General features: G+C 43.1%; 1 protein-coding gene across 5 annotated transcripts in view; it reads left to right on the top strand.

The window, feature by feature from the left end:
* dhx15 (DEAH (Asp-Glu-Ala-His) box helicase 15) overlaps positions 1-22470 on the top strand; it is a 208196-nt gene that overhangs the window by 66826 nt on the left and 118900 nt on the right. For all 5 annotated transcript variants that reach the window (XM_085967832.1, XM_085967801.1, XM_085967794.1 and 2 more), the window contains exons 4-5: positions 3612-3771; positions 7045-7263. In XM_085967832.1, coding sequence (XP_085823958.1) covers positions 3612-3771; positions 7045-7263 — 379 coding nt within the window. The remainder of the gene's footprint in view (positions 1-3611; positions 3772-7044; positions 7264-22470) is intronic.

Below are 22470 nucleotides of genomic sequence, written 5' to 3'. Positions count from 1 at the left end.
CCAACCCCCTGCCATTTTAGTTTAAACCCCCCTGAACAGTGCTAGCAAACCTCCCCGCAAGGATATTTGTCCCGCTCTGGTTCAGGTGCAACCCGTCCGACTTGTACAAGTCCCACCTTCCCCAGAAGCAGGCCCAGTGATCCAGGAAACTAAAGCCCTCCCTCCTGCACCAACACTTTAACCACGCATTCATCTGCTCTATCCTCCTATTCCTATACTCACTAGCACATGGCACTGGGAGTAATCCAGAGATTACAACCTTTGAGGTCCTGCTCTTTAATCTGCCACCTAGCTCCCTAAATTCTTGCTGCAGGACCTCATCCCCCTTCCTACCTATGTCGTTGGTCCCAATGTGAACCACGACCTCTGCCTGTTCACCCTCCCCCTTCAGAATGCCCTGCAGCCGTTCAGTGACATCCTTGCCCCTGGCACCAGGGAGGCAACAAACCATCCTGGAGTCACATCTACGGCCACAGAAACGCCTATCTGTTCCCCTTACGATAGAATCCCCTACCACTATTGCTCTCCCACTCTTTTTCCTCCCTTCCTGAGCAGCAGAAGCACCCCTGGCGCCAGGAAGTTGGCTGCTGCTGCCTTCCCCTGGTGAGTCATCCCCCTCAACAGTATCCAAATTGGTATACCTGTTTGAAAGGGGGATGGCCACAGGGGTCCCCTGCACTACCTGCCTGCTTCTACTGCTTTGCCTGGTGGTCGCCCATTTCCCTTCTGCCTGTGCAGCCCTACCCTGCGGCGTGACCAACTCATCATACGTGTAATCCACGACCCTCTCAGCATCGTGAATGCTCCACAACCCATCCATCCGCAGCTCCAGCGCCTCAATACGGCCCGTTAGTAGCTGCAGCTGGATGCATTTCTGGCACACGTGGTCATCAGTGACACTAGCAGCGTCCCTGAATTCCCACATAGAGCAAGAGGAGCATAACACAGGGCTGGGCTCTCCTGGCATGACTTACCTCTTTAATTAATTTAAATTAATTCAATACCACCAGTTAAAGATATACTCTAGGGCACTTATTTACCAACTGTCCCCACTACACCACAGAGACCCAAGAAAATATAAACCGCAGAATTTAAGCTTGTAATAAAAGAAATACTCACCAACCAATCACTTACCTGCTTCCTGCTGACGCCACACTTGGATTACTTTTTACCTCTCTCCCATGCTGATGAATTGGTATGCCTCGTTCGCTGCCGCCGCTTTTAACTGCCGCCGGTCGTGCTGCTGCTCTCTCCCAGGTCCAAGTTCTCTGGTCGGGCCTCGTTCGCTGCCACCGCTTTTAACTGCCGCCGGTCGTGCTGCTGCTCTCTCCCAGGTCCAAGCTCTCTGGTCGGGCCTCGTTCGCTGCTGCCACTTTTAACTGCCGCCGGTCGCGCTGCTGCTCTCTCCCAGGTCCAAGCTCTCTCTCTTTATAATTTTAGTTTATGTGGCCATGCCAAGAGTATCCAAGAAAGCTTTGAAACTTTCCAAAATTGCAGTAAATTGTTGATTAATTGCATAATTGAAGAGAGGTAGTTAAATAAATTAAACTGGTGATGTTCAACTTCAGCAGCAGCACCATAGGTAAATAATTATGATCAAATCCTAGAGTCTTGTGTAGGCTCTGGTACTTTTTTTGAGGGACAGGGAGCTGTTGGTAAAATTTAGCATATGCATTTAAAATATATATCTTAAAATTGACAGGAGATCTTTCAAAATTCAAGATTAACCTGCATTGAAGTAAGCCATTATAAATTCTGAGACTAAAGAAGATAACCAGTTGTGCTACGCTGTTTGTTTTGTGAATAACGCAGCCAATAATCTGCATTTTATACACAGTAAAATATAAATATTGTAAATGTTCTTTTCTAAGATGTATGTACCATGGAGAGGAGAAGTAGTTCAGTGTACATTGAGTTAAAGCACTACCAGCATTGAAGCTTTGTGCTATAAATTTTGCTAAATGTTACATGGCTGGAATTGTGAAACTTAGTTTCCACCCAGGAATAAGAAAGCTGAGTTATAAAAGTTGCTGTTTTTGTGAAAGTAGATACAGGAAACTCTCGATTTACCGGCACCTAAATAACCGGAAATCTCTGTTAACCGGCAAAATTCAGGAGTAGGTTCAGGTAAGTTTTACTTCATATTAGTGGCCGTTCCTGGATCTGTAGCTGTGTAACCGGGGTTCCTGCACCTGTTGCTAAGCAACAGGGACGCCTGGACCTGTGACTGGGGTTCCTGCACCTGTTTAAGCAACAGGGAAGCCTGGATTTGTTGCTGTGTACGGAGCTCTCGTACCTTTTACTATACCTCTCTGTAATCCGGACTTTTTGATAAACCGGCACCACGCCGGTCCTGTCGGTGCCGGATAAAAAAGAGTTTCCTGTATTGTTATGGATGTGAGCCTATAAGGGGTAACCAGATTCATTTGCCCTGTTGGTGAGTGAGGCTATGTGCCAGGAGTGCACACTTGTAAAATTTAATAATTTAAAAAGTTATGGTAATCATGAACCATAGCGCACTACTATTATGTTGCTTGAGCGGCCTCTCCAGACGTACTAAGATTCGAAGAAAAACTTTTCTTTTACAACAACAACAACCTGTATTTATATAGCGCCTTTAATGTAATAAAACATCTCGCGGTGTTTCACAGGAAAATTATGAAGCAAGTTTGACACTGAACCACATACGGCAATATTAGGGCAGATGACCAAAAGCTTGGTCAAAGGGGTAGGTTTTAAGGAGCGTCTTAAAGAAGGTAGAGGCGGAGAGGTTTAGGGAGGAAATTCCAGAACTTGGGGTCTTGGCAGTTGAAGGCACGGCCACCAATGGTGGAGCGATTGAAATCAGGGATGCTCAAGAGAGCAAAATTAGAGGAGCGCAGATATCTGAGGGTTGTGGTGCTGTCGGAGATTACAGAAATAGGAAGGGGCGAGGTCATGGATGGATTTGAAAACAAGGATGAGAATTTTGAAATCAAGGTGTTGTTTAACCGGGAGCCAATGTAGGTCAGCGAGCACAGAGGTGATGGGTGAACAGGACTTGGTGCAAGTTGGGACACGGGCAGCCGAGTTTTGGATGACCTCAAGTTTACGGAGGGTAGAGTGTGGGAGGCCAGCCAGGAGTGGGTTGGAATAGTCAAGTCTGGCGGTTACAGAGGCAGGATGAGGCTTTCATGGATGAAGCTATTTTAGGCTTGGTAATTCTAAGCACAAGTTTAACAAAGTTTAGTTCCGCATTTTTGGGCTTGGACCGAATTAGTGTGCGCAGCCATTTTTTGTTGGTGTACGTAGAGAAAACTTTGCTGGTTCAATTCCATATCTTGCGTATTGCGATTATTGTTCGAGTGAGGATGATTTATGGCAGTGGTAGAGTGGGTGTTTTAGTAATTGGGATATCGCACAGTGTGACTTAAATTACTCTTGAAAAACAATTAATCAAATCTGTTGCTTTCAAGTTATTGAAAGCAAACCTGTGGCACGTCATAACTACGCAGCTTTAAATATTTGCCTTTTGGTGATGCCTCCACTGTATTGCTCACCAGAAACCACCTTTATGTGCAGCAGTATTTGAACACAGAGCAATAATCTGATGTTGCGTGCTTTGTTTCTAGGTATATGACTGATGGTATGTTGCTTCGAGAAGCTATGAATGACCCTCTACTAGAGCGATATGGTGTAATCATCCTTGATGAGGCCCACGAGCGTACGCTAGCAACAGATATTCTTATGGGTGTATTAAAAGAAGTTGTGAAGCAAAGATCAGATTTGAAGGTAAGATTTGGAAAAAGAAAATGGAGGTTCTGCACATTGCAGCCTGGTTTTCTGAGGTTTAAGCTCAAGTTCAGATCAATGTTGCCTGGTAATCATTTGTCAATTGTGGCAGTAATGTTACGGCCTGAAGAATAAGGAAAGGACTTGCCTTTACATAGCGCCTTTCACAACCGTAGGACATTCCAAAGCGCTTTACAGATAAAGTACATTTGAATGTAAGTCACTATTGTAAGGAAACGCGACAGCCACTTTTGCAAACAGCAATGAGATACATCACCAGATAATCTATTTTTTTGTGATATTGGTTGAGGGATAAATTTTGGCTAGGTCACCTGGAGAACTCCCCTGCTTTTCTTTGAATAGTGCCATGGGAGTTTTTACGTCCACCTGAGAAGGCAGATGGGGACTCGGTTTAACGTCTTATCCGAAATACAGCACCTCCGACAGTGTAGCCATCCCTACTGGATTGTCTGCCTGGATTATGAGCTCAAGTTTCTGGAGTGGGACTTGAACCTACAACCTTCTGACTTGGAGGCGAGAATGCTACCACTGAGCCACAGCTGACGCTTTATGTAAATAGATATCCATCATTCAACTTGGCCCTTTGAATATATCAGTATGGAGAAGAAAGCTTAACTATATACAATATGGAGACGGCCCTAAAAAGTTACAAATTTGCCAACATTTCTCGACATTTACGTCCTTCACCTACCATTAGAATCCAAGTCTTGTATAAAAGGCACTTCCTCTCCCAGGATATGTATTCCATTCTCTTCCCCAAGGCCAAGTTGAGCTGTTTCTCTCTAGCTCTCCAGTCCTAGTCAAGAATTCACCTGAAAGTTTCAGAAAAGGTACTGTTTAAATACTGTTGGAAATGTCAGTGAACAGTTTCAGTCATGGACACTCGTTCTGTTTATCAGAATTGGATGATGCACTTTTTTTTTCTTACTATTTTCTTTCTCAGTTCTTATAAATGGATAATTAATTTCCCAGATGACCTGGAAGCTGTACGCTCCGCATATGTCGTCACACAGCCATGTACCTGATGGGCTAACAATTTACCCACTTGCAATAATTTGCTTTTTGAATTAAATGTGGTACATTGGCAAACTCTGCAAAATTGATGTTAGCGCACAGATTAAAAACTGAAACGCTAAAGCAGCTAATCTCTTTATTTACAATTAAATAGCAATGTGCACAAATGCTGGCAATATTAAAAGCACAAAATATATAAAGGTGCCACAATAAGTAAGTCCATAATGAGCCATTGTAAAAGCCACTTCATTTTAAGTTTGACTTTCCAACTTTAAATAATGTACTGATTCCAATACAGCAAATTCAGCTCATTTTGTCTTCTCTGTATGTGTGTCTGTCCTTCAAGCAGAGAGTGGAAACAGCCTTATTTCTGATTAATCGCCAGATTTTGAAAAGCATTCCTGTACTTTTTAAAACTCTTAAACCATTGGGTGTTGAAGTTAACACTTCTGTTAATTCCTCTACAATACTTCACGCGTACATACAGTAAGAAAAATAAAACTGGTGTTTTTTTTCCCTGCGGTGATCCATATCCTAGAAGTTGTAAACACACTGTGTGTCTGCATTTAATATACAACCCTCCACAGTGGAACATGCTTGGCCCTTTCTCTTACAGGAACAAATAAAATTAAAAGAAACCCAATTTGATCTTTTGAACGAATATACAGTCTGATATTTTGCGTAAATAAAACGAGCAGTTTAAACTTCGTTGCATATGTAGATATTTATCTGTTGCATGTGTAGATATTTATCTGTTATAATTACATAATTACTCCCAGATTGCCACAAGTACTGCTCGGAAATGCAACTGAGGACTATTCCTCTTGGTAAAAAGGCCAAGAGAACAATGAGTTAAATTGATGGGTTAACCCAAGGATCAACTATGTCGACAGAGGCTCTGGTGAGACTAGCTAGGCCCTTATCAAACAAATTTTGTGGTATCTGCTTCCCTTAGAATCATAGAAATTTACGGTACAGAGGGGGGCCATTCGGCCCATTGTGTCTGTCCCTTAGTTGTAGGAAATCTGGAAGTATGGTGCTGGGTGTTCATTAGCATCAAAGGGCCTTGCAGATGCTCAGTATTAGCCAGTACAAGACACCAGACGATTTGTGATCTACAAATCGCTGTGCATTTTATGACCAGCCCAGACTTTTGCTATGAACTTGCAATAATTGAGATGAGCACAATGTTCTTTCAAGATGCAAGTCCCTTTCCTCCTGCCCCTCACCACCTTGAGGATTTAAAAAAACATGTATTGGGCTTCTCCCAGTTGTTCAATTAATTAAAGAAGTGAGCGGCTGAGCCTGTCAGACAAGGATGGTATCCAAGTTCAATTCACTAGTCTCTGCTGAACTGGTTGACCTCAGTCAGGGTGGCAGTAATGGGGCTACCATTGACCTCCGTGTTCTGGAATAGGGAGGGGAAAATTACCCAAAGTTTCTGATGCTGGTGCTTTATTATCTCTTTTAGGAGTGTGTATGCAGATATTAGGTGAGGACAGCATGGAGCTTGGCCATGATGCCCCTTGAGGTCAAATATCTTGCCAAGAATCACTGTCTGGGATCACAGCGGTTATTTAAGGGAGATTCCTGTGGTTCTACCCCATGCTTTTAAGGGAACAAATTGGCAAGGGGGAAATTTAACAAAAAAAAATGCTTTTTCGAAAAACTGGACCCAAGAAATGTAGACTTGAGGTCCAAATGACCTGCAGATATGATGGATCCAAGTGCTGTTTTTATATCCCCGCAAAAATATTACAACCCATTCTGACCAATGGACAAGTCTACATGCAGACAGCACTATTGTAACCTGCTTCATCAACAAGCTATAAATGACACTTGTTTAAGAAAAGGGACATAATTTAAATAAATTTCACTCTTCAGGGTTATAGCTTCAATCTATGTTTAATTGCAGTATCTTGGGTTCCTGAAGAATTGCTATTTAGCAGCACTTACGATTTAACGGACGTTGTCAGTTGCAGTCTTTTGCTATTTGGCAAATAGCATGAAGCATCTAATGTGCAAGTTTGTGTGGTTAAGTTCTGTTCTGCAGTCAGTAGAAACTGAGAAATGTGAAGGATTCCGTTTATGTTCAGTAATATTTCACTTAGACCATTGCAATTCTTCTGTTTTATAATAGAATTTATTTTCTTCCAGGAGGCAGTTTTACATTTTGCAAGTTTACTGGTGGTGTGTTCTAATTTGAATTGAGACTAAAGTGCATGCTGTTTCTTTCAGATTATCATCATGAGTGCCACACTTGATGCAGGCAAGTTTCAGGTCTACTTTGACAGTTGCCCGCTGCTTACCATTCCTGGCCGTACACATCCTGTAGAAATATTCTACACCCCAGAACCGGAGAGGGATTATCTGGAGTCAGCGATTCGAACAGTTATTCAGATCCATATGTGTGAAGAGGAGGAGGGAGATGTTCTCCTTTTTCTTACAGGTCAAGAGGTAAGAATCAAGATTTATTTGCAACTCAAAATTGAATTGTACCATTCTTAAGTGTAGCTGTGTGCTGTTGTATTTATATTACTACAGGCTGTAATGAAGCTGATACTCGCAGGTTTCCAACTCTTCCATAGGTCAAGAGATCCTTGTGGCTTTAAATCAAGAAACTTAAAAATTGGCATGGAATTAATAACAAGCAAGCCAGAGTGGTGTTTTGATATCCCTGTTCTTAAGTAGAGGCTATTATTTTTCTAAAATCATTTTGGGAAGATTTTAAGTATAAAATGTTAACTAATGCTAAGTAGAGGTTAAATTTTTTAAATTTTTTATTCATTGATGGGATGTGGGCGTCGCTGGCTAGGCCTGCATTTAGTGCCCATCCCTAATTGCCCATGAGAAGATGGTGGTGAGCCGCCTTCTTGAACCGCTGCAGTCCATATGGTGTAGGTACACCCACAATGCTGTTAGGAAGGGAGTTCCAGGATTTTGGCCCAGCGACAGTGAAGGAACGGCGATACAGGTCCCAAGTCAGGATGGTGTGTGGCTTGGAGGGGAACTTGTAGGTGGTGATGTTTCCATGCGTCTGCTGCCCTTGTCCTTCTAAGTGGTAGAGGTCGCGGGTTTGGAAGGTGCTGTTGAAGGAGTTTGGCAAGTTGCTGCAGTGCATCTTGCAGATGGTACACACTGCAGCCACAGTGCTGATTGATGCTATTAAACCACTTTTAATATGGTAACTTTTACCTGAGGATTGAATTTAAAGATACCGTGGTGATTTTTTTTTTCTTGCCATGATTACCAATTTCCCAAATTCCCCTCTCTTCCACTCTTTCCACCCCCACCCCAAACAAATTAAAACATGTAAAATGTGTCTTAAACATCGAATTCTGACCTGCGAAGGTAACTGGATGGAAGTTGCACGATGCTCTTTAACCATTTGTGTCCTACTTTCAAATTCACCATCAAAGATTTGGTGAAACCCTATACTTTTATGCTGTATGTTTCCTGTAGTGTCCGTGTGTAGATAAAGACACTGAAGACAGGAGTTGGTTCATAGGTATTTACTAAGCAAGTCTGGGGGGGGTTTCTAAAGGATATACACAATACACAGGCTTATATAGCCCAAGTGGCAATTACCGGCATTACGCACACCTGGGGCTCTTAAAGGCACATACACCACAATTCCTCCCCTTCTAGCTAACTAGTACATCATATTTTAAGTAATTATTAATTACATGTTATATGCAAAATAATATACATTGCTGTATTAATTAATTATAAGTTAGTCTCTCAGGAGGCTTCCTGACTCGGTCCGGATAACCCCTCGGGGGTGTAGTAGTTTCTGGTGGTGTAGTAGGTTCTTCTGGCAAGGCTGATTCGGCTTGAAGGCCAGTGTCGGGTTCATCGGGCTCCAGTATCACCGGATCGGAGGTAGATATGGGTATCTCTACTTCATCGTTAGATGTATAGAGTGGTGGTGTAGGTTGTCCCTTTTCGGATGACTTGATGATTTGGTCAGCATGGCGCCTTATTATGCTGTCTCCGATGTCCACGGTATACATCAGTGGTCCTAATCGTGTGCAGATAGTTCCAGGCTGCCATTTCTCGGTACGGTAGTCCCGGGCCAAAACCGGTTGGCCTATCTGGAAGGCCCTAGTTGGCCTTTCATTCATGCCCTGAAACTGCCGGTTCTCCACGTCCCTTCGGATGTTGGGCTTGACCAAATCCAGCCGGCATCTTAGGTTTCTATTGTAGAACATCATGGCGGGAGTTTGGTTAGTAACCATATGCGTTGCATTCCTATATGCAAATAAGAAGTTATCCACCTTGTGCTGAAGTTTTATGTCTTCATTACCCATGGCCTTGATGGCCTTCTTGAAGGTCTGGACAACCCTTTCAGCCAATCCATTGGTGGCGGGATGGTATGGGGCGGACGTGTAGTGCTTTACCCCATTGTTCTTTAAGAACTTTTTGAATTCTTCGGACACAAATTGCGGTCCATTATCAGAACATATCTGCTCCGGCAGCCCATTCCTGGCAAATATGGTCCTTAATACTGTAATGGTTTTTTCCGTGGTGGTGGAGGACATCTTTATTACCTCCGGCCACTTGGAGTGTGCATCAACTGCGATTAAGAACATTGAGTCCATAAATGGACCAGCAAAGTCGATGTGCACCCTTTGCCAGGGAGATGAGGGCCACTCCCATGGATGTAGAGGGGCCTGTGGCGGAGCATTTTGGACCTTCTGGCATCCTAGGCAGCTCTTGGTCATGTCTTCGATGTCTCCATCGATACCTGGCCACCATACAAACACCCTAGCTAGGTTCTTCATTTTCACTCCACCCAGATGCCCCTCGTGAAGCTCCTTTAGCACTTTATCCTGGAGTTTGGGTGGAATCACCACTCTGGATCCACACATCAAGGTTCCTCGGCACACTGACAGCTGTTCTCTTCTTTGCGAGAATGCTGGCAACAGTGGTTCGCCATGTGCTGGCCATCCCTTCACTGTTAAATCGTAGACCCGTGAGAGAGTAGGGTCATTTCTTGTCTCCCTTTCAATGGCAGAATTTGTCACCGGTAGACATTCCACTATGGTAGAGTGGAATATCTCGACTGAGTCTACTGTAGGTGCCTCTTCTATCGTTGGCAACGGTAGGCGTGATAAACCGTCAGCATTCCCATGCTGTTTTGACCCTTTGTATTCAATGTTGTATTGGTGTGCCCCTAGAAAAAGGGACCACCTCTGTAGTCTTTGTGCCGTCATAATGGGGACACTTTTTTTAGGGTTGAATATGGAGATGAGGGGTTGATGGTCAGTCAGCAAGGTAAATTTTTGTCCGTGTAGGTAATGGTTGAATTTCTTCACTCCCCATACCAGGCTGAGTGCTTACCTGTCTATCTGGGCATAGTTACGCTCAGCTGAGTTCAATGAGCATGACGCAAAAGCTATCGGCCGTTCCGAGCCATCAGGGAATCTATGGGACAATACCGCTCCTATGCCGTAAGGGGATGCATCGCGCGCCAGTCTGATTGGTAGTGATGGGTTGTAATGAGCCAAAATTTTCTCGGATGTGATTAAGTCTTTACATTTATGGAAGGCACGTTTACAGTCTTCGTTCCATTTCCAAATCACTCCTGTCTGTAGAAGATCATAAAGAGGGTGTAGAATAGTTGATAAGTTTGGTAAAAATTTATGATAGTAATTTATTAATCCCAGGAATGACCTTAATTGTGAAACATTTTCAGGTGCTGGGTTTTTATAACTGCTTCAATTTTTTCAGGTGACTTATGCAACCCTTCCTTATTAATTATGTGGCCACAATATGATATCTGATTTTGGAAAAATTCGCACTTGGGGCGATTTGCTCGTAGGCCCTGTTCTTTCAGCCTAGTGAGCACCTGCTCCAAATTGGCAAGGTGCTCGTTGTCGTTTTCTCCTGTTATAAGGATGTCGTCTAGGTAGCATTGAGTCCCCGGAATCCCTTGCAGGACTTGCTCCATAGCTCTTTGCCAGATAGCTGGAGCTGATGCTATTCCAAAAACCAGTCGATTGTACTGGTACAGGCCTTTGTGTGTGTGTTTATTGTGAGATACTTTTTAGAGGTCTCCTCAACCTCCATCTGTAGATATGCCTGTGCCAAGTCAATTTTTGTGAAACGTTTCCCTCCGGATAGTGAGGCGAAAATATCTTCTATCCTCGGAAGAGGATACTGTACCGTGTGAAGGACCGGGTTTACAGTCACCTTAAAGTCCCCACAGATGCGAATCTTTTTCTGTTCCTCAGAGTTATTTTTCAATGTTTTTTTCATGACTGGAACGATGGGTGTTGCCCATTCGCTCCAATCTATTTTGGATAATACGCCTGCCTTTTCCAAATTCTTCAGCTCTGCCTCGACTGCCGGACGTATTGCGTATGGCACCGGTCTTGCCTTGAAAAATTTTGGAATTGCTGTATCTTCCACTTTTATTGAGGCGGTGATGCCTTTCAAGGTTCCTAGTTTCTCTTGAAACACTTCTTTGGCGTTGGCCAAGATGTCTTTTAATCGTTCAGGTATGATGTCATCATTGTTTTTTTCCTTACTGGTCACCGTCAGTGCCTGAATGGAGTGCCAGTCTAAACGTATCTTCCTTATCCATTCACGTCCCAACAACGGTGGACCACCATCTTGTAGAATGTATAAATACAACTTTTGTATTTCTTTGCCGTTGTATACCACAGGCACCCTTATTTTTCCTTTGGGGTAGACTTTCTGCCCCGTATATGTTTTTAAGATAATGGATGTGTCTTTTAGAGGTATATGCGAAAATAGCCTCTCGTAATCTCGTCGATTTATTACGGTTAGAGCTGATCCTGTATCTAGCTCCATTTTAACTGGGGACCCTGCTATTGTGAGGGTAACCCAAATGGTTTGGTAATCCTCTTTGGCAAGTACATTATGTAATTTGAGACAGCTAAGTCTCTTGTTTCCGGAGTCGCTATCGCTATTCTGGTCTTCGGAGCTATTGTCCGTCATCATTTGTACCTTCCTGTACTTTTCTTTATTGATTTTTTGTTTTCTGTCAGTGGATTTATTTTGTCCAGATTGGCACACCCGTGCAATGTGTCCAATCTTACCACATTGCCTGCATGCTTTGCCCTTGAACCAGCAGTCCCTCTGGTTATGGGTGGATCTGCCGCAGCGATAACATCTTCCGAACTCCTGTGTCATTTTATGGGTGCCGAAGTCCTGTGTCTCTTGTTGTATCTCTGCAGCTCCTTTTGCTGCTGCTTCGTATGATACAGCCATACTGAAAGCTTTGTCCAATGTTAAATCTTTTTCAGAAAGCAGTCTTTTTTGTGTTCCTTCACTTAAGAGACCGCAAACAAATTTGTCTCGAAGATAATCCGATAGTCCTGCTCCGAATTGGCAGTACTTTGATAGCTTTCTTAATTCGGTTAGGTAATCAGCGTTACTTTCATTCTTGTGTTGATTTCTCTTGAAGAACTTGAATCGTTCCGCTATCAGCAGCGGTGTTGGGTTTAAATGCTCCTGCAGGGTATCAACAATTTCTTTAAAAGTCTTGTCCTTTGGTTTGGCTGGAGTGATTAAATTTCGTAACAGCCCGTATGTCTTCGCGCCCATTAAGTTCAGAAGTACTGAAGCTTTTTTTTCATCTGTTATTCCATTTGCAGTGCAATAAACCTCTACTCTTTCCACGTATGTGGTCCAATCTTCTATTTCGCCATCAAAAGCCTCAATATTACCAGATTTAGGCATTTCAGAAAAGATATGGCGCTTCCCGCGCTTTTTTTTTTCTCTCTGTAGCAACGATATGGCGCTTTCCCGCCGCTGCTACCGATGACAACGCTGTTTTACTGTGGTTTCCGTTTATTCACTGTTGGAGACTCGTTCCCGACGGAGGTCTAAACGCTGACCTGCTTGCCGCGCCGGCCATCTCTCGAGTGCACCCTCCCAGTCCGTTATTGCTTGCCTCCGATTTCGCTGCCTGTCTCAGCTGTAGAGCCCGCCGCTGGAGCTCCAGCCTGACGCCCAGGAAGGATTAGCGCAGTACCTGTCACCAGCTTGGCCAGCTGGTGAAACCACAGTTTCTCTTACTTCCTTGAGTCTTCTGGACGCTGGAGGAATCGATGTCCTTGAGGTGCTGCCGAATTGCAGGTAAGTCCGTTTCCACTTCGTCGCCACTGTAGTGTCCGTGTGTAGATAAAGACACTGAAGACAGGAGTTGGTTCATAGGTATTTACTAAGCAAGTCTGGGGGGGGTTTCTAAAGGATATACACAATACACAGGCTTATATAGCCCAAGTGGCAATTACCGGCATTACGCACACCTGGGGCTCTTAAAGGCACATACACCATAATTGCTCTTAAAGGCACATACACCACATTTCCCAGCTAAAATTATTTGGGGGCATGGTTCAGGCTAGTTTTATGTGGGCCTTGTGTACAGTTTGATGTGGGGACATGGAAATTTTACACTGAGGAAAGGATGCTCTGGAGCTTGACATTAAGACGTACAGAGGCAAAGTAGAGTGAGCTTTAATCTGCATCCAATTTATTCTGTACTTTAGCTGAATAGTGCTTGATGCTGGTTCTGGCAATGGCCAAAACAACTTGTATTATATACCACCTTTACCATAGAAAAATGTCCCAAGATGCTTCACAAGAGGTGTAATCTAACACATGAGCCAGTGAAGATATTGGGAGGGGTGACGAAAAGCTTAGCCTAAGAGGTGGGTTTTAAGGAGGGCCTTAAAGGAGGAGAGGGAAGTGGAGAGGCAGAGGGCTTTGACAGAAAATTCCAGAACATTGGGCCTAGATGGCTCAAGGCATGGAAGAGGGGGGATGCACAAGAGGCCAGAGTTGGAGGAATGGAGAGTTCTGAGTGAGGCGCTGTAGGGCTGGGGGAGGTTACAGAGATGAAGGAGGGCGAGGCTGCGAATGACAGTTTTAAACTTGAGGCACTGGGGGTCTGGGAGTCACTGTAGGTTAGCGAGGACGGGAGTGATGAGCGGTCCTTGTGCTGGATGTGATGCAGGCTGCAGTATTTTGGATGAATTGATGGAACGTGGAGAATGTGAGGCCAGACAAGTGAACATTGGAATAGTCGCTTCTGGAGGTAAAAGGCGTGGACGAGAGTTTCAGCTGCAGATAGGTTGAGACGGGGCTGAGGCAAACAACATTACGGAGGTGGAAGTAGATGGTCTTTTTGATAGCAAGGAATATGGGATTGGAACCTCTACTTGAGGTTGAATAGGATGCTGCAGCAACGAACAGTTTGGTTCGACCCAAAAGGGTGGCTGGGGGAGGTGATGCACTCGGTGATGAGCGTAGAGTTTGTGGTGGAGACTGAAGGCAATTGGTTCGGTGTTTCCAATGTTTAATTGGAGAAAATTGCAGACCATCCAGGAGTGAACGTTTGACAACACAGGCAGTGGCTGGGTCAAGCGAGGTGATGGAGAGTAGAGTTGGCTGTCATCATCGTACATGTGGAATCTGACACCATGAGCTGGATTTTCATTCAGCAGTCGGGAAGGAGGCGGGACTACAACTTTCGGGTTTTAGTCCCACCTCCATCGACGTCCGGCCAATCCACGCGATTTTCCCTTGATTGACCTTGTTGAGCCCGCCCAGGTGACGTCACAGACTGAAATTTCATCTGTCAAGAGGTGTTGACAGATGAAATATCAGTGTTTCACAGCTGTTTGAAGCTGTCAAACACTGACAGTCTGACTTCTAACCTGAGTCCTTCTACGCAGACTCAGTTAGAACTCTCACCGGCACTGAAAGCTGAAGGCTGTCACTTTTGACAGATTACAGCCATTCAGCTTTCAGTGCCGGCTGAGTGATGGACTCCCGACGCCTAGAGGAAAAAAGGCTGTTACGGTAAGTACAGGTAATTTAAACTTCTTTACACACACCAAACACACTTACCTTTGCAATCATGCACCTGAACACCGACATCGCGACCCCTCCAAGCCCTTCAACCCGACGGCCCGCCTGCTCTAACCTGGCGTGGTTTGGAGCCGTCGGGAATCCCACACGACACCCCTCAAAATAGGGATTAGGCTAAAAACTGCCTGTTAACTACCTGTTAACAGGCAGTTAATTGGCACTAATTCCTTCCCGCCTCGGGTCGGCAGGTCCCAGTGCGGGGCAGGTGCCCGGCTCCTTTGAAACTTACGTAGAGGCGGGTTTTGGGCGGGATGGTGTCAGGACCCTCGAATTCGGGATTTTTGCCCCCCCCCCCCCCCCCCCCCCGCACGCCTAAAAGCCTGCCTCACAGCACACTGAAAATCTGGCCCCATGTCTTTGGATGATTTTGCTAAAGGGTGGCGTGTAGATGAAGAAAAGAAGGGGGGACCTTGAGGGACTCTGGAAGTAATAGTGTAGATGTGGGAAGAGAAACCATTGCTGGAGATGCTCTGGTTGTGATTGGATATGTAAGAGTGGAACTTGGCAAGGGCTGCCCCACTGGATTTTAAAGGAGATGCAAGGACTGTACAACAAGGCGAGGTGCTGGAAGGACAAGAGGCCAAGGTGTGATTTGGTGACTAGGGCCATACTACCACCACTGCAGTTTGGGTGGGGCAGGCAGGGAGGCTTCAGTAAGAGCAAGGTGTCCCCACCCATGAGCCAAGTTTCACTCAGCCATGATGATGCAATCATCCAGGTCATGGATACAAGGGTCTCGTTTGCAAGTGAGCAGACATTTTGCAGCGAAATGCGAAGGGGGTAGTGATTGTTGATCTGGCAAAGTCATAGGGGGCAATGGTTGGCGGGGTGAGCAGGAGGGAAGGTGGCTGGTGACGTTAGCCCCCAACAGGTGCGCTGGGTAGGAAGGTTAGTGAAAGTGGAGGATGGGGCAGTTGGGGTTGCTGCTCAAAAGGGGGCAGTAATGGACGCTTCGATGGGCTTAGAGAGGGTAGTTTATGGGCTTATCGAAGAGGGATTCAAACCTAGGACATAGAAAAGTCTAGGAGTAGTGATGGATTGGGGACAGGTCAAAGTACATGAGGTGATAAATGAAAGGTGGCTTAAGTAGCTGACAAAAAGGGGAGAAGAACGAGAGGAGGGCCCGAGAGAGACCAAGAGAATAAAAGGGAGATAGAAGTGATGGGCTCGGGGTCTAGAATGGCAGCCAAAATGCACACATGTTTGGCCCGCCAGTTCATTCTATCTGGCCGGCTGGACGGGACAGAAATAGAACGCGAGCCGGAGCATCTCGCTGACTCTTTTACATCAAGAGATCAGCACTGCATCTTTCCTCTCCCGGTACCCAGAGTATGATGGCAGGGGGATTCTCATCACCGTCTTCGATGCAGGAATGGATCCCGGAGCACAAGGACTCCAGGTAATGGCACGCGATTGTAGTTCAGGCTGTGCAAGGCCTCGGGCTCCCGTACTCATCACACTAAAAAGAGAAAACCTCTTGCGTCGGAGGCCCCCCCCGCAGACTCGAGCCGCTCTGCCAAACAGCCATGTAGACTCTAGGTACAACATATAATCGATCGATCAATCATTTCATTCATTTAGTAACGGAAGATTTTACTATTCTACGCGACATTTTGTTTATTTAAGATAGTATCTGACTACTATCTGAATTTATTATGTTTATAAATTATTGGGAGGGTAGAAGTGGGAGTGATGATAACACTAAAACTTGGCCTGTTTCAAATTTACCAATTTGTTCTCACCATTGACTGTTGGTGGGGTTATTAATTCTTGCACAATTGTTCACTTGTTTTAATATTATCCCACTTAATTAGCATAGTGGAGGCGTAACTAAATGGACCTGGGTATATTGGACATTGTATTCACTATTTTTAATTTAAGCCCTTTTTCCCCATACTATGAATAATTTAAGTTTATTGTAATAACTAGAAGAGGGATTTAGAGATTGGTCGTTGGCCAGTCTCATTAATAAATAGCACTTGGGAAAGAAATGTATATTATAATGGTGCATTACTTGTGCCCATTCTCAAGTGGAAGTCCACAAACTCTAAGCATCTTGGCTTTTCTCAGGAGAGATAGTACATTGACAATGTACAAGCCCAATTTGATGGCTGATCTGGGGCGCAATTTGCGGTATAAATTATTTTCAGAGTCACCTAATTATTTCTTAGCGAGGTTTCAAAAGCATCAAAGTAGCACTTGGCTAAGGTGGCGATCACAGTAAATATGAGAAGGCAGTGAAGAAATGGACTTCAGCCTAGCTGAAGGCAGATTTCTATCTAGGATCCAACATGGCCGCAGAGTAAAGCAGAGAAGCCAGCAGTACATAGTCTTAACTGTTCCATTTCCCAGTGACTATATTATTCATTTTAATAGGAGACACCCACCAATAATGAGCAGACACCATTGTCTACCTGTTTTAAGTTTTTTTTTAATTAAACAACAACAACTTGCATTTACATAGCACCTTTAGCATAGTAAAACACCACAAGGCTCTTCATAGGAATGTTGTCAAACAAAATTAAAGCCGATTTCAATCTTGCTACTGGGGCTGTGGACTATGTCCACTATGGAGTATTAAGAGGCAGCATTTGAACTTTGCAATTTTATTCACTGGAAAAATAGGACCACCTCTGATAAAGAAAAAAGAAAGAAATGCATTTATATAGCGCCTTTTGTGACCTCAGGATGCCCCAAAAAGCTTTACAGCCAATGCTGTACTTTACATGGCAGCTAATTTGTGCACAGATAGGTCCCACAAACAGCAATGAGATAATGACGAGATAATCTATTTGTGATGTTTGTTGATCCCTACTTACCCCCCACTCACTTATTATTTTCCTGCTCTTCATATGTCATTATAGGCAATAGACCAATTTTTGCATAGCTGGGTATGTTGCTGCCTCCCTCTCCCAGTAACATTGCTTGAGACACTAGCGAGAGCTGGAGAATATAGTGATGCATGGAGCTGCATCGGCAGCCAACAGAGGAATGGAGATGCTTTGGGGTCACCGAGCAGGGAGATTTGTGTATTAGTGAGGTACTGTTGGGAGTTTTAAGAGATCGTTCTACCGTTTTTTTCCACCTTCCATAAATACACACGTTACTCTTCAAAAACAGAAAATGTAAATTGTAACATATATTTAGCACTGAACGTTAAGCATATAAAGCATATAATGACTTGTCAGTAAAGTTTATTAAACATTAAAATTTAAGATGCCTTCAGTTGGAATGGATTTGCAAATACAGGTGCACTATCCCTTATCCGAAACCCTTGGGGCCAGATGTGTTTCGGAATTCGGAATTTTTTGGATTTCAGAACGGTATTATGGTAACACCCTAGCGGGGGTCTGGGCAGCACCCCGTAAGCAAACACATTAATATTTCTGCAGCGAACCTTATGAATATTCACACTGAGTGGGATAAATAAAGACTATAAATAGTATTACAGTTTATTTGTACAGTAATAATTTGGTAAATTAAATAGTGGGATAAATATAGACCATAAATACTCTAGTACAGTTTATTTGTAAGGAAAACATTCAGTAAAACTTCAAACATATATACAGGTACAAACTAAGCTAAATACCTGTACATATACATGCAGTAAAGGTACATTACATCCGGCTTGAGGATCTTGGAGAAGAGGGTACATCAGTGTTGTCATCGTCGTCATCAGGTTGGAGTCGGACATCTGAAGATGGGCCAGGAACAGGATTCTCAAGTGATGAAGCAGCACTACGACAGACGGCCTTTTTAAAGACTTCTTCCAGTTCATCTGTCTCATTAACATTGGTTTCTGTCTAAGCAGTCTCTCTTTAATTGAGTAAACTTCCATAATCTCTTGCTCACTGATAAATGCACGTTGTTCAAGGCCAGCAATTAACTGATAACACATTTTCACCATATCTTCTATGGGGATTTTTTCACCTGTGTTCACAATGTCATCATCATCATCAGTACTATCCTCATGCTTGTCTTTATTTAACACCATTTCAGCAATTTCCCCATCACTCAACGAATGCACAACAGGTGCATCATTGTCAATGTTCAGCACTTCTTCGATGTCAGCTTCCTCTAACTTATTTACACTTTTGGATGATAAACCTTTGGCATAAGTAAGGAGGTTTGATATTATCATCTTCTCCTTAGTGACAGGAAATCCTTCAAAATCTTCATCTGCAGGTCCATCTTCATGAACCATCGTTGTAGGCCAAAGTCTGTGCCAAGCATTTGTTAATGTTGGTTTATCAACATCGTTCCAAGCATTAGCAACTGCGTAAATGGCATCCTTAACATTGAACTCTTTCAGGAAGCTTTGGATTCCTATGCCTCTGTTGACTGCATCAAGTATACAGTTCAAAAAAACGTCTTTATACTTGCTCTTCATGGAGCGTAAAATTCCTTGGTCACAAGGCTGTATTAAAGATGTCACATTAGGGGGAAAGTTAATGCCGAAAACATTACTTTTCACAAGAAGTTCAGGAGGGGGATGTGCGGAGCAGTTGTCCAGGAACAATAACATTTTGCAGTTTTCTTCCAGTCCAGCTTGCCTGCAATGAGCTCGTATCGCTGGTACGAAGTGGTTATTGAACCAGTCAGAAAATATTTCTCTGGTTACCCATGCTCTCTTGCTCGCATAATAATGCACAGGTAAATTGCATACACCTTTCAAACATCTCGGATGTTGGCTTTTTCCAATCACTACCAACTTAAACTTGTGTGTGCCTGCAGCATTGGCACACCCAAGAACAGTCAACCTGTCTTTAGCGTCCTTAAAACCTGCTGGTGCCCTCTCATCAGCCGTTGCTAATGTTTTTCTAGGAACGTAGCACCAGTACAGAGCTGTTTCATCAGCATTGTAAATTTGTTCAGGACCGAGGTTTTCATCATATTATTTTGGCAAATTCGTCAATGTAATTTTCAGCTGCTTCATGATCAGCAGAAGCTTTTTCACCACAGATTTTCAGATATTTTATACCATGACGCTTCTTAAATTTATGCAGCCAACCTTCTGAATATTCACACTCAACTTCAATGTTCAGTTCTTTATGGTATATTCTAGCTTGTTTCATGACCATCAAACCAGTCAGTGGCACACGTTCACTTCTTTGTTGTCGAATCCACTCAATCAGCACACGGTCAAGATCTTCATTTTTTGCCCTATGCAATGTTTTCCTATTTTTCATTAGTTTATGGTCATTACTGTCAGTGTAAAACTTCAACAACTTGTCTTTCTGTTTCTTTAAGTCATATACGGTGGTAGTTCCCACACCATATTCTTCAGTAAGACGCCGCACAGACACACCACGATCAAGCTTCTGCAATAACTCCACTTTCTGCAATATCGATAATGAGAGATGCTTCCTTTTCTTCTTATCACTGTTACCCATAGGGGTATCTGCAGCTCTTTTTGACATTTTCACAAATCACAAAATAACAAAAAATATCAGAGAGCAGCAGACGCACGTGTGACAGCGCTGAGACACAACTGACGCCTCACACCTGCGTGGGTCAAGCATTGGCCGTGTCGGGTCATGTTTGTCGCCACTCGGGTCATGTCGTGCACACGAGTGACGCTCCACGAAAAAACTTTCGGTTTTCAGAGCTTTTCGAATTTCGGAATTGCGGATAAGGGATAGTTGGCCTGTACCAGTTTCACTCTCATTCTAATGCTGATTAGAAAATAGAATTTAAGAAAGCTACAGAAACCAGAGATTGGAGTAAATAAAATATTCTAGTGAATTCTGGTATAAAAAGATTCTTTCATACACTTCATATAATGGGAATACTTTTGTAGTAGATTTATTTACCATGCAGTTTCCTATTTTACACAGTGAGGCCCAAATGGGAATGGCCACCCTGCTTATCGAGCATTCTTGTTTTATTCTGTGACTCAAACGTTGTGGATGCAGTTCAAATACCTAATAAATTTTATGTGGCATTACTGCCATGGGAATTTCACTGGAGTTAAACAGATTAGCTATTTCCTAGAGAGGTGGCAAATAACACATGACAGATGTTGCATTCACACTTTGTTCCATTCTCGGTGAACACAAGGTACAATCAGTTCTGAAATCTAGTGCCAAGGAATGTTCTGTGAGGAGGATGCTGTATCCTTTTGGATGTTGGGTATCCTTTTGAGAATGCTAGAAGGCTCCATGGAATAGATTTTTTTTGGAGACTATTAGTTGTATTTAAACAAAAGCTTGTTCTTGGTTGCAGTGGATATCCAAGTGAATTTCAGAGGGTGCAGGAAATGCTTTTTGAAATTTGGACACTTAATTTAAAAACTGAAATAATGCAAATTAATACCCTTGAACTGTTTTCCCATAGAAGCAATGAGGGGCTTTATATAACGAGATTGTGTTTTTGTGTTGGATGGTAAGCTTACGTATCTTTAGATGTCATCAATCTCTATTTTAAATTTTTCTTCCCTTATGAAGTACCATTCCTTGGTCAGGTATGCAACTGGTTTCAGACTTTTGGAATGATTGTATTGATCTGGCCAGGAGGTGGTGTGTGAAAGCTACTTCCATAGCACTGTCGAGATTAGGAACTTGTATCGGGAAATTTGGTAAACCTCCATCTTGTCACTCCATGAACAGCATGTCTAAAACAATACCAAATTATATGGGGAGATGACCTACATAGTACCAAGGAAGATGGTAGCTGACTTTTTTTAATAGTCCTCGATGTTAATAAAAACAGGACCATTTACAACCATAATATAATTCATTAAATAAATTAACTACCTTGTCCAGTGGCTGCTGAGGCTATTGTATGTTACTGCATGTACATTTGGCTCTTTTAAATCTTGTTTGGTAATAGGTCGGTGTCACCTGGTTCAATAACAAAATGATCACTTTTTGATCCTTAATTTATAAGCTAGAATTCTAGTGTTTCATTACTGAAATATGTCATATGAGCAAGTCTCTGCTTGTTCAGTTGTTTTCAAGTCAGCATGTTGCTAACTAGGATGGATGTTCCATCAGGCAATTGTACCAGGGATTTTCTAAATGTACTGTATTAAGATTTATATTTTATTTTTAATTGTTTCAATAATCAATATTCTATTAACAAAAATTATTGGTTCATTTAGCCCAAATGTTAATTCCCTAAGGCTAACTTTGACATTCTGCTGCAAGATCTAACTAGGAAAGTGGATTTCCTATTTTTGGTACCGATGACATGAAGGTACAGTGTGAGCTGACTCCTATTAATTGTAGCCTGTCAGAACGAAGATAACCTTCATTTGGAGCATCACTGCAGCTGTGATTGTCATTCTGTCCTAATTAAGCTTCAATTATTAATCATTTTCAGGAAAGACCTTCTCTCGAGGGAGAAGAATTTCTTAAGAAAACTTGAAGTTTTATATTCTCCCATCTTTTTGGTTATTGCAGTTTTAAAGAACTGTATTTTATAAAACTATTTTGGGATTTGAAATAACTAAGTCTTCAGGTCATAGGAAAAGCCTGATGTTCTGGGTGAATTACAGTAAATGTATTTTTAACCGCCCCTGAGCCAAGCACTTCCTGATTGCCGACTCTGGGCTTTATTAAGTACGACTAGATGAACTCAAAGTGACTTCATCTTTCTTCTGCCCAGTGTGAATTCTTGCTTCCTGATACCCTCCTGAGTACCTGCTAACAATTGCATATTTGCTCCAGGTGTTTATGGGACTAACTTAGTGTTGCAACTTGATATGCACCCAATCGAGGAAGGTAATTTGTACTTGTACCTGTCTCTGCTTTTGTC

Source organism: Somniosus microcephalus, chromosome 2 (genome assembly GCF_052327205.1).
Source record: "Somniosus microcephalus isolate GS21.2 chromosome 2, FLI_Smic_1.0, whole genome shotgun sequence".
NCBI classification, from domain to species: Eukaryota; Metazoa; Chordata; class Chondrichthyes; order Squaliformes; family Somniosidae; genus Somniosus; species Somniosus microcephalus.
This window is presented reverse-complemented; position numbering and strand designations above follow the sequence as displayed.